The sequence below is a fragment of the Osmerus mordax genome (assembly GCF_038355195.1).
Source record: "Osmerus mordax isolate fOsmMor3 chromosome 2 unlocalized genomic scaffold, fOsmMor3.pri SUPER_2_unloc_1, whole genome shotgun sequence".
Classification (NCBI taxonomy): domain Eukaryota; kingdom Metazoa; phylum Chordata; class Actinopteri; order Osmeriformes; family Osmeridae; genus Osmerus; species Osmerus mordax.
This window is the reverse complement of record NW_027120322.1, coordinates 1-17,139: the sequence shown is the minus strand read 5'-3', so window position 1 is coordinate 17,139 and position 17,139 is coordinate 1. Positions and strand designations below refer to the sequence as shown.

The window sequence follows — 17,139 nt, the reverse complement described above, 5'->3', positions numbered from 1 at the left end:
AACCCTCTCGCATCATAACCCATTCCATGTCACTGACCCTATGATGATAAGTGTTACATTCTCCGTCCACAAACCCTGACCTCAAGGCTACAACATGACCTGCTTAGCCATCTTTCAGCTAAACATGCACACACACACAGACACACACACACATACACTGTACCTTTGGCTGCCAGGGCCATTAGCTGATAGTGATGGTACGTCATTTCCTGTCTCCACAGGAAGTGCTCTGAACTTGACGTGCCGGGCGTTCTTCGGCTACAGCGGGGACTCCAGCCCGCTCATCTACTGGATGAAGGGAGAGAAGTTCATTGAGGATCTGGACGAGGAGAGGGTCCAGGAGAGCGACATCAAGTAAGATCTACATCCTCCTTGTCCTCTCTGGTTCCTCCAGTGCATCCAAGCTTGTTTTATACTTATGCATTATGGGATTTTACTTTTTCACATTTTGCTTTGTTTATTCTGTTCTTTTGAACGTACTGTAAGCCAGAATCCAGACTCAACTTGTTACAGAGACTGAGCTAAAAACGTTTTTGTATGAATACACATACAAGCAACAAACAGCTAACCAGTCACCCAGCCAGCTAACCAGAAAGGTAACACAATAAACAGTCAGATACCCTGATAACTAGCCATGTAGACAGCCTGCTAGCCAGCCATCTGTCCATCTATTTATCCAGCCAGTCATTCATTCATCCATCCATCCATCCTTTTATCCATGTATCCAGTCAGCCATCCATCCATCTATTCACCCGGCCAGCCAGCCAGCCTCCCTCCCTCCCTCCAGGGGACAGAACACATTTAAAGCAGGTCTCTTCCTGTCTCTCCCAGGCTCCCCGCGGTGCTAGACGTTTAAGGGAGTGCGTTCCGCGCTCCGTGTGCATGTTTGGCGTCAGAGGGGCAGTGTGGAGACGGCAGCCCCAGAGACACACACCTGTCTCATACTTAACAACCGCCATTTCTCACCACGCCACTATCGCCCCCCTCGGCCTTCCCCTCGCCTGACCGTGGCAGCATGCAGATGGGCTTGTGGGTGTGTTGGTGGGGGGGGTGTGAGGGGAGGGGACGAGAGAGGGAAGATGTTAAAGTTTGAGTTTGCATACGATAGCGACTCGTACAGTATGAACACGGATTGGTGCAGTGCTCCTTTCAGTCGCTATCAGTCTGTCTCTCCCTTTATCTCTCCCTCTCTCTGTCTCTCCCTCTCTCTCTCCCTCCTTCTAGGATTTCCCTTCGCTCGTCTGCTCAAGGGTTATGTTGTCAATAATTCATAGAGATATTTCACGCAGGGGATCAATAATGTATCTGATCATGCATTCTTTATTGTTCATCCTGTTACCCCTAGCCTGCTCTGATCACCCCTGCAGGAGGGAGGGAGGGAGGGAGGGAAAGAGGGAGAGAAAGAGGGAGAGAAAGAGGGAGAGAAAGAGGGAGGGAGGAGGGTTAGAGAGATGGAGGGAAAGATGGAGATGGAGGGATTAAACATGGATCAAACTCCTGTTTTCCCTCTTTGCTTGGAGCCCGGGCTGTTTGGTCTGCTGCTCCACTGCTCCTGTGTGGGACTTGGCTACGCACAGACATGCTTTCCAACGTGCTCTTTGCTACATTGTGCTGCTGTGCCACAAGCACACTCTGACACCCACACACTCTGACACCCACACACACACACTCTGACACACACACACACTCACCCCTGGTCCTCTGAACTCATTACTTATACATCTGCAGTTGAATTGGGGTCCAGAGACCACAGCGTGAAGCCAGATCTCTCAACCTCAGCAGGGTTTGGTTTGTTTACCCTAGCCCACCACCAGCGGCCATATTGATTCTGACCAAGTTCCATTTCCATGGTAACGGAGGGCCCATAAATTCTCATTTGCGAGTCTGGGGGACGGACAGACACAGCTATTGTTGTTATCACAGCACGCCTGGCTGTAGATTAGCATTCCAGCGCAGAGATTAATAAATTAGCTAAACAAATGTGGCTCAGCATATAGTAGACAGTGCGGGTCAATGCGGTATCGACCTGGTGCCGGTCCGACCCAGTGCCGGGCTGACTGCACCAGCGGAAGGTGGGCCTTTGATTGCAGGCGACGAGTAAAAGTAAATTAATACGTCTGAAATTGATCACTAAATGAGTCGACACACAATGGCTTTGCTAATGAGGAAGTGAGGAGATGCAAAGGGCACAGTGCTTTTTAAATACAGCAGGAATATCGGGTTTTTTCGTGTGTGAGAGGGCAAGGTCATGTGAGAGGTCACATATTTGCAATTTTAGTTGAGGGCTCCCTATTAACTTTTTTGTATTGTGAATAAATACACAATAAAATACACAATTGTCTTGCTTGTTTCATGGTGGGGCTAACACAATTCTTGGTGTGGCTGTAGTAAACAGGTTTCTAAAGGTTTGAAAAAGGTATTGGTAAAAAAAGTTTCTAAAGGTTAAAAAAAGGTATTGGAAAAAAAAATTCTAAAGGTTTTAATGTTTTGAAAATAACGTTTCTAAATGTTGGAAAAATATTTTCTATTTCTTTAAAAAAATAGGTTTGCATCATTGATGAGTACTTGATGAGGACTAAACTCTACTGTACTCTATCGCAAGGCTCGCAACTAACTTATTTACTCATAGTACCGTCCCGAAGTTTCATGTTTCACCTGCCTTGTGTTTAAGCGTGTTGAACCACTGGTGTGTGCATGTTATATTGTTAGGGTCTATCGTCCCACGGTCGTCCCAAAGTCTGTGTTGAACATCTGACATCTTTTTCATCGTCGACGGGACGCCGTTAATATCAAGCCCTCATAAATACTGCCCCTCGTGTGTCTGTGTGTGTGTGTCTGTCTACGTGTGTCTGTGTGTGTCTGTGTATGTGCGTGTGTGTGTTGATGAGTAACTGAGCATGTGTATATATAACACAACATTTTCTTAATGCTTTCCTTTCATGTTTGTTGTCAAATCTCTCTCTCACTCGCACACTGCAAATCTGCATCAGTGGTAAGAGTTGAGTGATGGCCTGACAGGTCATCAGCTCTGGTATGGAAGCGAAGGGCTGCAGAGAGATGTTCTCTTCCTGGACAGCTGTCAATCAGCCCTCCATGTCCCAAGTCAGAACTACAAATACCATCATGCCTTGTCAGCCACTTCCTGCGGCTCTCAAAATACAGCCGCAGTCAAGGTCTCTCTATCTCTTTCTGTCATTCTTTCTAGTTTAAAGCAATGCTTATCTACTGTAAACACAAGCAGGCACAGTTACCACAAATGATAAACTGTGACATCATTTCCAGACAACATTGTTTTGGTTGTGCACACACATTTGTGCTTCATCTTCCTGTCTCCCCCTCTCTCTCTCACTACATGCTCTTATGGTTCTTCCCTTTGGCACTTACTTTGGTTGTTCACAATGTGTGCTTCATGTTTTGGCTACTCGCAATGTTTTGTGGCTATCTCGTTGTTATGATCAGTGACCTATGCACTTTGTAAAGCTCTCTCTTGGAAGTTGCTTTGGATAAAAGCGTCTGCTAAATGAATAAATGTAAATGTAAAAGTAAGCTTAGCAGCTTGTGCGTAAATGAGTGAGTGAGTGTTTGTGAGTGTGAATGTTAGTGAGTGAGTGATTGTGTGCGTGTGTGTGTGTATGTGTGAGGGGCCGCTAACTCTCTGTTCTCTTTCTCTGCCAGGCCCTGCCAGACCAGCAGGGGACACTCATTTACTTTATGGAATATTACTTTTCTCTCTCCCTCGCTCCGTTACCATGGCAGCCGCTATAAAAAGATTTCCTTCTCCTGCTTGTCGTTATCCCCTTGCCCCCCCCCCCCCCCCCCCGCTCCAAAGACTGCTCCTTTATTGATTTTCATTTCTCATATGTTTTGAGTGCCGAATATATTAACATACTCCACAGTCGTTACAGTAGCGCCACACACACACACCCTCGCTGTGCACGCCACACACACACACCCTCGCAGTGCACGCACAGGGGCGCTGATCTACACACACTCACACACTCACACACCTTGTGCTTCTTTACCTGGGTCAGTGGCGCGTGGGAGATGGCTGGCTCCGTCTGTTCACCTACTGTAGGAGCCAGAGAGTATCTCTCACAAAGGGCCCGCATTCTCTGCAGTCCGGTGGGGCCCATGAAAGCCTGTCGGAGGCTCTCTCCTCACTGATAGATTGTGGAACTGTTTAGCTAGAGCAGAGCTAGGGAATAAGCCCTCACATAAACAACCGGATAAATAGTTTTCTTCTGCCCGGCAGATTGGTCAAGGAGCACCTGGGCGAACAGGAAGTGGCCATCTCCTTGACGATCGAGTCGGTGGAGGAGGTGGATCTGGGGAACTACTCGTGCTACGTGGAGAACGGCAATGGGCGACGCCAAGCCACCATCCAGCTGTTCAAACGGGGTAAGGGCTCTCCCACACACCCCTACCCCACCCCACACTCTCCTGGAGTGGGTAAGGGCTCTCCCACACACCCCTACCCCACCCCACGCTCTTCTGGAGGGGTTAAGGGCTCTCCCACACACCCCTACCCCACCCCACGCTATCCTGGAGGGGTTAAGGGCTCTCCCACACACCCCTACCCCACCCCACGCTCTCCTGGAGGGGTTAAGGGCTCTCCCACACACCCCTACCCCACCCCACACTCTCCTGGAGGGGTTAAGGGCTCTCCCACACACCCCTACCCCACCCCACGCTATCCTGGAGGGGTTAAGGGCTCTCCCACACACCCCTACCCCACCCCACGCTCTCCTGGAGGGGTTAAGGGCTCTCCCACACACCCCTACCCCACCCCACACTCTCCTGGAGGGGTTAAGGGCTCTCCCACACACCCCTATCCCAGCCCACTCTCTTCTGGAGGGGTTAAGGACTCTTCCCACACACCCCTACCCCACCCCACTCTCTCCTGGAGGGGTTAAGGACTCTTCCCACACACCCCTACCCCACCCCACGCTCTCCTGGAGGGGTTAAGGACTCTTCCCACACACCCCTACCCCACCCCACTCTCTCCTGGAGGGGTTAAGGACTCTTCCCACACACCCCTACCCCACCCCACGCTCTTCTGGAGGGGTTAAGGGCTCTTCCCACACACCCCTATCCCACCCCACTCTCTCCTGGAGGGGTTAAGGACTCTCCCACACACCCCTACCCCACCCAGTACTTTTTATAGTTGGTGAAGTACTCACATATACCATATGCACATATATCTGTGCAACAATGATGGCCTCATCTTCACCAGCCCTCTAAAACGTTCCAGATCTGATAGGAGCTGAAAGCACACAGGTTGCATCCACATTGCACCTGGCAGCTCAGAAACTCTCTCTCTCTCCACCTCCATCCTTCCCCCGACTCTCCTCTTTCTGGTTCCAACTCGTTCCCTCTCTTCTTTTCACCCCAAATGATCTACTGCTCCATGCCTTCCTCCTGTCCAGCTATCCTTATCCATCTTTCTCTCCTCTCCCTCTCTTTTATGGCCCTTCCTTGCCCCCTCTCCCCACATCTCTCTCTCTCTAAAAGGTTCCTACTGGCTCTGTGTTAACCATTTTGTGTTTCCGCTCCATTTAGAGATTGCATTGTTGTTGTCTTTGTGGTCTTTGTGCTGCCGCCCGCTGGCTCTACCTATTTTAGCTCTCTGGGCGGGATTCCTCTCAGGCTCTCTGTCTGCAGCACTAAGGCGCTCAGCAAAGACATGTCATTTGATGGGTGTTTAAACAGCAAATGGGTCCTGCGCCTTTACCCAACAGCAGTACGCCTAGTACACATTTAGACGGCAGGTCTCTCTCTCTCTCTCTCTCTCTCTCTCTCTCCCTCTCTTTCTTTCTTTCTCTCTCTCTCTCTCTCTCTCTCTCTCTCTCTCTCTCTCTCTCTCTCTCTCTCTCTCTCTCTCTCTCTCTCTCTCCCTCTCTCCCTCTCTTTCTTTCTCTCTTTCTCTCTCTCTCTCTCTCTCTCTCTCTCCCTCTCTCTCTCCCTCTCTCTCAATTCAATTCAGCTTTATTAGCATGACAGTCATTTCAACCGTATTGCCAAAGCAAGACGCACAATAACAGACAACCATACATCAACAACACCATTCAAAAACAACATAAGGAACAACAGTCTGTATCGTCCGGAACATGTGGTAACAACAAAGTGTTAAGAACAGAAAACAACAAATCGAAACAAAAACAACCTAAGTAAATAGCTCTCTCTCTCCCTCTCTTTATCTCTCTCCCTCTCTCTCTCTCTCTCTCTCTTCGCACTCTCTGGGTCTTTTTCTCGTTGTCGTTCTCTCTCTCCTATGTAGGCGAAGGCCTCTAGACAGCTCAGTGTGGGTAAAGAGCTCTCTGTAGCCACTCCAGGTCCGTCGCATTGGTCCCTCTCTTGAAAGGAACACTTCTGAGGACAGGAGAGAGACTCACCCTCTCTCACAGAGATTAGGACAAACTTCAATCATTTCAGACTGTGAAACACCCTTTTCTTTGTATCCGTGTCGCAATTTGTCTCTCTCTCTCTCTCTCTCTCTCTCTCTCTCTCTCTCTCTCTCTCTCTCTCTCTCTCTCTCTCTCTCTCTCTCTCTCTGTGTCTCTGTCTCTCTCCCTGTCTCTCTCTCTCTCTCTCTCTCTCTCTGTCTATGTCTCTCTGCCTGTCTGTCTCTCTCCCTGTCTCTCTCCCTGTCTCTCTCTCTCTCTCTGTGCCTCTGTCTCTCTCCCTGTCTGTCTCTCTCCCTGTCTGTCTCTCTCCCTATCTGTCTCTCCCTCTCTCTCTCTCTGTGCCTCTGTCTCTCTCCCTGTCTGTCTCTCTCTCTCTGATTATTCTAATGTTTATTTCATGTTTCTCCTCCCAGAAGGCAGTATTTATGATTGCGGCTCAGCAGGGGGTGTGTGTGTGTGTGTGTGTGTGTGTGGGGGGGGGGGGGGTTCTGCATGTCTGTTGGCTCCTCTCATCTCTACTTCAGAGGCAGGAAAGGGGGTGAGGGAGAGAAGGAAGTGAGGACACATAGACGGTGAGGTTGAGGAGGGAAGAAGAAAGGGGGAAAGGTGAAGGTCAGGAACTGAGGGAGCGGGCAGGAAAGAGAGAAAAGAAAGCAAGAAAGGAAGCATCTTAATCATCATTAGAAGACAACACTAAGTCATTGCTTAAGTCATACGATTAGATGCCTATGGAGTCAATGGCATGTGTAACTTGTGTATCGGTGTGCACTCTGGATGTTGTTGCCATAGTTGCGGTGAGGTAGGGTGTGGGTTGATTGTGTGTGTGTCGGGGGGGGGGGGGGGGGGGGGGGGGGGGCGTGGGGGGGGGGGGGTGACAGACGATGTAGGGTGCACCTGCCCTGTAGCTCAGCCAGCCAGGTAAATGGTGCTTTAATTCAACACATAACTCTTTCATCCCCTGAGAGCTGGGATGCCTAGAGAGTGGAGGTGGGGGGGGGGGGGGGGGGGGGAGAAGAGCTATGACCAGGGTGGAGGGTAAAGGGGATGGAGGCGAGGAAAAAGGCAAAGAGGAAGGGAAGAGAAGAGAGGGAATGAGTTGAAGGAGGGGTGCGGGGTGATGGAGAGAGGAGAAGAAAAGGAGAGGTTCTTTCACATCTCCTTTGCTTTATTGTTGTCCTTTTCTGACCACCCTGTTCTCTCCTCCTCCTCCTCCTCCCTTCTTCTCAGCACCATAGCTCATTCCCTCTGGAGGTGGATGGATGTAGCTATATGCCAGAGCATGCAGCTAAACTGACACTCTCACACATGTTGGACATTCACTTCAGACATGTTTAATGTTCTTTTTAATGACACCATCCCTTTCCCCCCTGTCCATCTTTATGTGTGTTTCTGTGTGTGTGTCTGTATGTGTGTCTCTCAGCAGAGCTGATGTACACGATGGAGCTGGCCGGTGGGCTAGGAGCCATCTTGCTGCTGCTCATCTTCCTCATCTCTCTCTACAAGTGCTACAAGATTGAGCTCATGCTCTTCTACCGCAGAAACTTTGGCAGCGAAGACCTGGACGGAGGTAAACTCTCTCTTTCTCTCTCTCTCTCTCTCTCTCTCTCTCTCTCTCTCTCTCTCTTTCTCTCTCTCTCTCTCTCTCTCTCTCTCTCTCTCTCTCTCTCTCTCTCTCTCTCTCTCTCTCTCTTTCTCTCTCTCCCTCTCTTTCTCTCTCTCTCTCTCTCTGCCTGACTACCTGTCTCTTGCTCTTTTTTTCTCTGTATCCTAGACGTATTAAGTGTGTGTGTGAGTGCATGCGTGCTCGTGTTATTGCAAGCCCCGCACCTCACCTGCATTAGGAATGAGGTGAAAGGGGAGACAGGGTTTCAGTTTGTTCCCCATTTCAAATGGGATCAGCCTCCATGTGTCAGGGAGTGGGGGCTGAGGGGGGCGGGGGGCTGAGGGGGGCTGGGGGATGAGGGGGGCGGGGGGCTGAGGGGGGCGGGGGGCTGATGGGCCACCTCCACTCTCCACCAGGAGCACCTCAACTAACTAAACTTCCTGCCTAACTTTCAGTCGGCTTCCGCCCTAGTTTGGGATTCTGAACTGCACGGAATGTTCCAGCTTTTGAATTTGATGCTCGTGTGTGTTGTTCTATTCTAGAACATACTGTATGGGATGTAATTGTTGGTGTCTGTTCTAGACTGCTCTTTGAAGGTTGGGGTGCCAGAGTGGTTAAAAACCCTCCTCGCGGAGGTCTGTTCGTCTGCGTTCTGATTGGTGGAGGGGGCCGGCGGTGGATCATTTGTGCTAAAGCGTTTGAAGGGTGTTTGATGCTGGTATCTTGTTGATGACGGTTTGTATCTCTTCTGCTACAGACTCAAAGCCACCGCAAGAGCATGAGAGAGAGAGAGGGAGAGAGAGGGAGAGAGAGGGAGAGGGAGAGAGAGAGAGAGAGAGAGAGAGAGAGAGAGAGAGAGAGAGAGAGAGAGAGAGAGAGAGAGAGAGAGAGAGAGAGAGAGAGAGAGAGAGAGAGAGAGAATACTGGTGTTTTCCACTTCCAGCTGACCCACATAGACTTCCTCCCTGCTCGTGATGACTGATACCCAATGTGAGCCCACCACACAGGCACCTCTTTCATTCCTTCTCTCACTCTTCCTCCTTTCGGAGCGTTTTTCAGAAGAAATCTTTTTTCACACGTTGCAAAAAAAGGAAGTTCCTGTTCTTTGGAGAGTGGCGTGTGTGTGTGTGGTACGGGAGTAGGGGACGTGATTTTCCGGTGTTTTCTGCATGAATCATGTTAGCAGAGGTATATTTGGTCTCTGTTCAACCGCCGGGCTAGTGTTATTTTGTGCGTGACTCACTCAGGATCGGTGTAGAACAGGTCTAATCACCGCTGATGGAGCAGCCAGACAGGTGCTCGAGGAAAGCGTGGAAGAGTGTGTTCCATTAGGGGGCCTGTGTTTGGTCAGTGTGTGTCTCTCTCTCTCCCACACACAGGCTATAATCACCAGCGAGTGACTAAAAAAAGAATTGAGATTCATTTCTCTGGCACTGACCTAACAGAAACATCTCTTTCTGTCTCTCTTTCTCTCTGTGCTCTCTCTTTTTCTCCACTCTTTCTCTTTCTCGCCCTTTTTCCTTCTTTATCTAACCCTCCAGTCTACCTCCTAATCTCTCTCTCCTGTGATCCCTCCGTCTATCTGATAGAGGAAACTCTGGAGGCCCGCCAGAGGGAAGGTTCACTCAGGTCTGCAGATTAAGGATCATTCCAGAGGGAAGGTTCACTCAGGTCTGCAGATTAAGGATCATGCCAGAGGGAAGGTTCACTCAGGTCTGCAGATTAAGGATCATTCCAGAGGGAAGGTTCACTCAGGTCTGCAGATTAAGGATCATTCCAGAGGGAAGGTTCACTCAGGTCTGCAGATTAAGGATCATTCCAGAGGGAAGGTTCACTCAGGTCTGCAGATTAAGGATCATTCCAGAGGGAAGGTTCACTCAGGTCTGCAGATTAAGGATCATTCCAGAGGGAAGGTTCACTCAGGTCTGCAGATTAAGGATCATTCCAGAGGGAAGGTTCACTCAGGTCTGCAGATTAAGGATCATTCCAGAGGGAAGGTTCACTCAGGTCTGCAGATTAAGGATCATTCCAGAGGGAAGGTTCACTCAGGTCTGCAGATTAAGGATCATTCCAGAGGGAAGGTTCACTCAGGTCTGCAGATTAAGGATCATTCCAGAGGGAAGGTTCACTCAGGTCTGCAGATTAAGGATCATTCCAGAGGGAAGGTTCACTCAGGTCTGCAGATTAAGGATCATTCCAGAGGGAAGGTTCACTCAGGTCTGCAGATTAAGGATCATTCCAGAGGGAAGGTTCACTCAGGTCTGCAGATTAAGGATCATTCCAGAGGGAAGGTTCACTCAGGTCTGCAGATTAAGGATCATTCCAGAGGGAAGGTTCACTCAGGTCTGCAGATTAAGGATCATTCCAGAGGGAAGGTTCACTCAGGTCTGCAGATTAAGGATCATTCCAGAGGGAAGGTTCACTCAGGTCTGCAGATTAAGGATCATTCCAGAGGGAAGGTTCACTCAGGTCTGCAGATTAAGGATCATTCCAGAGGGAAGGTTCACTCAGGTCTGCAGATTAAGGATCATTCCAGAGGGAAGGTTCACTCAGGTCTGCAGATTAAGGATCATTCCAGAGGGAAGGTTCACTCAGGTCTGCAGATTAAGGATCATTCCAGAGGGAAGGTTCACTCAGGTCTGCAGATTAAGGATCATTCCGGAAGTCCGGAATTCACAAGTTGCTGAGTTGCGCTGCTCGGATCAGAAACCCCCCAGTGTAGTGATGACTCTGCAGTAGCTGTTAGTGTGTGTGCGTGTATATGTGTATTTGTATGCCTGTGTGTGTGTGTGTGTGTGTGTGTGTCTAGCAGTCTCACATCTGTGTGTGTGTGTGTGTCCCTCCAGACAACAAGGGACTATGATGCGTACCTGTCCTACACCAAGGTGGACCCAGACCAGTGGAGCCAGGAGACCAGGGAGGAGGAACGCTTCGCCCTGGAGATCCTGCCTGACGTCCTGGAGAAGCACTACGGATACAAGCTGTTCATCCCTGACAGAGACCTCATCCCCACCGGAAGTACGTCCCCACCCCCTCCCTCTCCATCATCCCTCTCTCTCTCTCCATCTCCCCCTCCCTCTCCATCACCCCTCCCTCCCTCTCCATCACCCCCTCCCTCTCTCTCCATCACCCCTCCCTCTCTCTCCATCTCCCCCTCCCTCTCCATCTCCCCCTCCCTCTCCATCACCCCTCCCTCTCGCTCCATCACCCCTCCCTCTCGCTCCATCACCCCTCCCTCTCTCTCCATCACCCCTCCCTCTCTCTCCATCACCCTCTCCCTCTCTCTCCATCACCCCTCCCTCTCTCTCTATCACCCCTCCCTCTCTCTCCATCACCCTCTCCTTCTCTCTCCATCACCCCTCCCTCTCTCTCCAGCTCCCCCTCTCTCTCCATCACCCTCTCCCTCTTTCTCCATCATCCCCTCTCTCTCTCTCCATCACCCCCTCCCTCCCTCTCCATCTCCCCCTCTCTACCTCCCTCCCTCTCTCTATTACCCCCCTATCTCTGTGTCTCTTACCCTCTCCATCTCTGTCCATCAACCTATCAATCTCTCTTTCTTTATCTCTGTATCTGTAGAATGGTGTGTTTCTATGTGCTGTTGGTCTTTGCGTCAACACTGTGATGTCATTGATGTTTCATGTTGTTGTTGTTGATGTTGATTGTCTTCTACTATTCATGTCTGTGTTGTATGTGTAGGACTCGAAACATTACGCAACAATGCATGCAAGACTAAAAATACACATCGACAAAAGCATTTACATTTACTCATTTAGCAGACGCTCTTATCCAGAGCGACTTACAGTAAGTACAGGGACATTCTCCCCGAGGCAAGTAGGGTGAAGTGCCTTGCCCAAGGACACAACGTCATTTTGGCACAGCCGGGAATCGAACTGGCAACCTTATGATTACTGGCCCGATTCCCTCACCGCTCAGCCACCTGACTCCCATTTAGACAGTAATGGTGGGAGAGAAACTGGGGAAACTGAAAATGTGTTGTATTGAGAACAAGGCTATAACACCTCAGACAATGACTTAATGAGCCCAGGTTGTGCTAATGAGATAGACGTATCATTAATAACATGACATTTCTGTTTTGCTGACACAACATAACCTCTGTGATATCAACCTGTCAAGGGAACACCATAATGGTGGCATTTTCTGTATTCAGTGCATTCAGTATTGTTCTGACCAGATCAGAATGGCTTCCAGAATTTGTGTGTGTTCCTTCCAACACACACACCAGTGAATGTAGTGTTTACCCCAGTAAAGGGACATTGCTCCTGTACCTCCTCAGTAGGGTGATTGGCTTTTTTTGGCTGTGCGTTCTGCCAGGGCAGCAGTTCACCACTCAGTCTGAGATGTGTTCTCGTGAGGTTCCCTGGCGCTCCCTCAGTCCTCCTTCATGCATTAAACATTCATACATACACTAATGAAATTCTGTCTCACTAATCTGTGTGTGTAAGTGGGTATGTGTGCTACAGGATAGATGTCTATTTGTGTGTGCGTGCGTGTGAGGGTGAGAGTGTGTGTGTGTGCGTGAGGGGGAGAGTGCGTGCGAGGGTGAGAGTGCGCGTGTGTGTGTATTGTATGTGTGTGTGTGTGTGTTACACAACCTTATCAGAGCAGTGCAGGACCCATGAGAGAGTGTGATGTTCCTCGTTTCTCACAGCTCCACAGCTGACCTGACACATCTCCCTCTGAACACCCTCCACTCACACACACACACACACACTCCCTCTGAACACCCTCCACACACACAATCTGAACACACACTCCTCCTAAACACCTTCCACACACACGCACACACACTCCTCTTAAACACTCTCAAAGTGTTTGTACTAACAGACAAAAAAATATATTTGCCACAGGTCTGTTGTTATCTCTGTGGTATGTGTCTGGGTGTGTGCGTGTGCGTGTGTGTGTGTGTGTGTGTGTGTGTACTGTACCTGTGTCTTCTTGCTGTGACCACAGTCTGAATGTTGACATGTTTATGTTTAGGTCTGTCCAATGAGCCTTACCAGGATGACACCAGGCTCCTTAGAGGTACTCCTCCTCTTCCTCCTCAACCCGCATCACTTCCCCCCCAGACAGGAAGCAGGAAGTGTGTAGCCAGGTTTTTAGGAGCATGGCAGAGCTTTTCAGTGCAGAATGCCTAGATGGTGTACACATCCCTTTAAGACAGCCACAACAGCGAGAGACAGAGACAGAAGAAAGAGAGAGAGAGCACAGAAGATTGAATCAGAGATAGGCATAGTACACTAGAGTCTTCAGATATTGTGAACTCTGTAAACAGAGGTAATAACGTCTCCAGAAAAGCGGCAGTCAGGGTGTTAGTGTTTGATTGTTGTCTTGTGTTTGTGCCTTGTTGTCTCTCCATTGTACTGTGGTTAGACTGGTCCCTGTCTCCATCATGTCACTACATAAGTGTTCCAAAAATATAAAAGGATATAATATTGTTAGTTCAACTATTCATTGATGAATGTTTTGTATGTAGTGTAGTCTAATACTGACTTAACCTCTCTTTTTCTCTCTCTGTCTCTCGTTCTGTCTCTCTCTTTTCCTTCACCCATCTCTTCCTCCCCACTTCTCTTTCTCTCCCTCCCTCAATCTCTCCCTCCCTCCCTCAATCTCTCCCTCCCTCCCTCCCTCCCTCAATCCCTCCCTCCCTCAATCTCCCTCCCTCAATCTCTCCCTCCCTCCATCCCTCCCTCTCTCTCTCTCTCTCTCTCTCTCTCTCTCTCTCTCTCTCCCTCCCTCAATCTCTCCCTCCATCCATCCATCCCTCCCTCCCTCCAGCCTACATCGAGGACGTGGCCCGCTGCGTGGACCAGAGCAAGCGCCTCATCATCGTCATGACGCCCAACTACGTGGTGCGTCGCGGCTGGAGCATCTTCGAGCTGGAGACCCGCCTGCGGAACATGCTGGTCACCGGGGAGATCAAGGTCATCCTGATCGAGTGCGCCGAGCTGCGCGGCATCATGAACTACCAGGAGGTGGAGGCGCTCAAACACACCATCAAGACCCTGACCGTCATCAAGTGGCGCGGGCCCAAGTCCAACAAGCTCAGCTCCAAGTTCTGGAAGCAGCTGCATTACGAGATGCCATACCGACGCACCGAACCACTCCTGGACCACGAGCCGGCCGTGGACGCCAGCGAGCAGGGCCCCTTCGGAGAGCTCCAGACCGTCTCCGCCATCTCCATGGCAGCCGCCACCTCCACCGCCATGGCGACGGCTCACCCGGAGCTGCGCTCGTCCTTCCACAACACCTACCACACCAGCATGCGGCAGAAACACTACTATCGCAGTTACGAGTTCGACCTGCCACCAGGGGGCACCCTGCCTCCTATGTCCTCGCTGGGGAACCAGCACACCTACTGCAACATCCCGCTCACCCTGCTCAACGGCCAGCGCCCCCCCGGGAAGAGCCGCGAGCACAGCCTGGAGGAGGCGCACGCCAACAACGCCATGCTGCCCCTGTTGCCCCGGGAGACCAGCATCTCCAGCGTCATCTGGTGATGGGGGACGAGGGAGGGGGGGGGGGCGGGAGGGGTGGGGGCTGGAGGAGGTGGGTGGGTGGGCGGGGGGGGGGGGGTTCGTGCGGGGAGGTTGGGTGAGGTTGGGTTTGTGGACGTGAGATTTGTCTCCACGGATGGTTGCGAAGGAGGCTGGAGGAGCTTGGTTGTGAAGGGGGGAAAGGTGGGGATGGAGTCCGGTTTGGAACGGGGCCCGGTTGTGCTGCAGCACGGTTTGGAACGGGGCGGTGGTGTTGCTGCGCAGGGCGACTCTCACAGAGACAAGAATCAGGAACCACAGACGATCTGCTGATAAAAACGGACTAAAGATACTGTTTGATCCACTGTCCGATTGACATGAACTTGAAGAGGAGAAAACGGAAAAGAACCCTCACACTATGGCACACACGCATACACACACACACAACCTAAAGGAAAACAGGGTCTTGTACATATACGGTATTTCCAATTTATTTTGTAGCATCAGTGTCTTCCTGTTTTTTTCTTTTTTACGTTCTTTTCGATTTGATCATGTTTGTTGCCTTCTCTACTTTACGACTTTGCTTTGACTCATCACACAGATTTATATATTTCTATTATTTTCATTTTTTATTTGTTTTTATGCTTTGTTTCGAAGTGCTTTTGAAGAAAGCCAGTATGTCCCGTACCTGCGCTGTTGTGTTTTTTTTTACTTTGTGTAGTTTAAAAGAACGTCTTTTTAAACACGTTTTGGGGAAAATTGCCTGAACATTTTACGCTGAAGAGCAGAAACTAGTTTTTTTTTTGTTGACCTGTACAAGGTGTATATCTCTAGTTTAAAACACTCTTTAAAAAATCATAGAATATGCAAAAAGAAGGAAGAGCCTGACAATGATGTAACGTCCTGTGGGACAGAGGAAGGGGAGGAGCTATGGAGAGGGGGCGGTCCATGTCCTCTACATACAGACAGAAAGCCAGATGGAGCTTACTCCAAACCTTCATATTTTCTATATAAAAACTGACAGCCTTGCTGTTTTAGCGTGATAGTGAAAGGTCTCACCTTCAAGGAAAATCTGTAGATTATTTTAAAAAGAATTCTATTTTTATAAAAAAAAAAAAAAAAAGAGTTTGCTTGGAAAGTCGTACTTATTTGCGTTTTCATCCTACATGGAGGGGGGAGGGAGGGAGCAGGGTGTGCGTGTGTGTGTGTGTGTGTGTTCTGATGGTTTTGTACACTACTTTGCTACGTGGTACCTGGTTTGTGAAGACAACAAGGTAGATTTTGAGTCCCTCGTGAAAAGATGTCCTCTATGATTTTTGATTCAAAAGGAAATACATTTCCAATTATTTGACTCCTTCAAATTTGATACTACTCCCATTAAGTAATTTTTTGTTGTTGCTTTGATTCATATGATGGCTGATGGTTAAGGAATGACAAGTTAGTGTTTTGAAAGACTTTTTAATTATATTTGGAGGTGTTATTTCTGAGTATGCATAGCAAATAGATATGTATTCTATATACAATATAGATATTTATATAAATATATATAAACACGATTTTCACTTGGAAAGAAATGTCTATCTTTATAGAAACACAATCATTATCAGTTGCCCTTACTTTCACACTGCACATTAAAAACAATGATCTCCTCTTGACGCCTCGCTGTCTGTCCATGTGGATCTTAAATAACATTTAAGATGCAACAACATCCACATACATTATGAAAAGGTGATTCATGTAGCCAGAGGAACCATCTGAAAAACTAATCTGCCGCCGGAGTCTGATTAGCCTTCCTGCTGCTGTTCAGAACTGAACATAAAATAAATTGTATAAATGTTTTTTTCTGGTCTGGGAAAGAGGGTTTGTTAAGAGACTTGTTGAATATTGAAGAAATGTATATTGCTCCAATTAGTTATATTCAATACCAACATTTTATAGGGTCTAACCCAGTGACATTCAAATGAGCAACATCAAATGCCAATGCATTGGTTTTAACATTATAAGGCCTTGGAATGCACCATTGTAGTTCCTTTTACTATAGTTATACACCAAGTTTGTAGACCTTTAGAAGAGGTGTACATTAGCATACATAGCTACCTCAAACATTTATCGTCTTTTTGCGGCCACCTGGTCCCTCCGCAATGGCAGTCCTGTCCAGCAGTGCCCCCTGCTGGAGCACAGAAGAATTACAGTATGTTGACGACAACGGTCAACAGTAAACAGAAAGACAGAAAGACTGAACGGATGGAAAAGTACAGCCTCTGTATTAAATTGTCGGAATTAAATTGTCACTTTACAGTGTGGCCCTCACCCATGCTACCTCACGAAACGTCAGGATGACATTGTCACGCTGGGCTTCAACAGACCTCTACAGGGATGCTGACAGCGTAACCTGCGACACACACACACACCTGCCACACACTCATACACACACACACACTCACACATATACCTGCCACACACTCATACACACACTCACACATCCTTCCCACACACACACACTCACACATCCTTCCCACACACACACACACTCACACGCATCCTTCCCACACACACACACACACTCCCACACACACACATGGGCATCAGCTGGAGAGCTGCTGACTGTTGTGTGCTGGCAGCGTCTCTTGACAGCTGT

General features: G+C 49.1%; 1 protein-coding gene across 1 annotated transcript; it reads left to right on the top strand.

Moving 5' to 3' along the window:
• Positions 1-217: 217 nt before the first annotated feature.
• Positions 218-14,525, top strand: LOC136938350 (interleukin-1 receptor accessory protein-like 1). The gene is made up of 6 exons (XM_067231634.1): positions 218-354; positions 4,253-4,398; positions 7,825-7,971; positions 8,765-8,771; positions 10,862-11,025; positions 13,804-14,525. Exons 1-6 carry the CDS (start codon positions 293-295, stop codon positions 14,523-14,525), a joined length of 1,248 nt encoding a protein of 415 aa, XP_067087735.1. The 5' UTR covers positions 218-292.
• The last annotated feature ends 2,614 nt before the right edge of the window (positions 14,526-17,139 follow it).

Coding starts and splice junctions, on each gene's coding strand:
- LOC136938350 (XM_067231634.1), top strand. CDS start 293: ATGAAGGGAGAGAAGTTCATTGAGGATCTGGACGAGGAGAGGGTCCAG. Junction 355..4,252: donor GTCCAGGAGAGCGACATCAA/GTAAGATCTACA, acceptor TCTGCCCGGCAG/ATTGGTCAAGGAGCACCTGG. Junction 11,026..13,803: donor AGACCTCATCCCCACCGGAA/GTACGTCCCCAC, acceptor CCCTCCCTCCAG/CCTACATCGAGGACGTGGCC.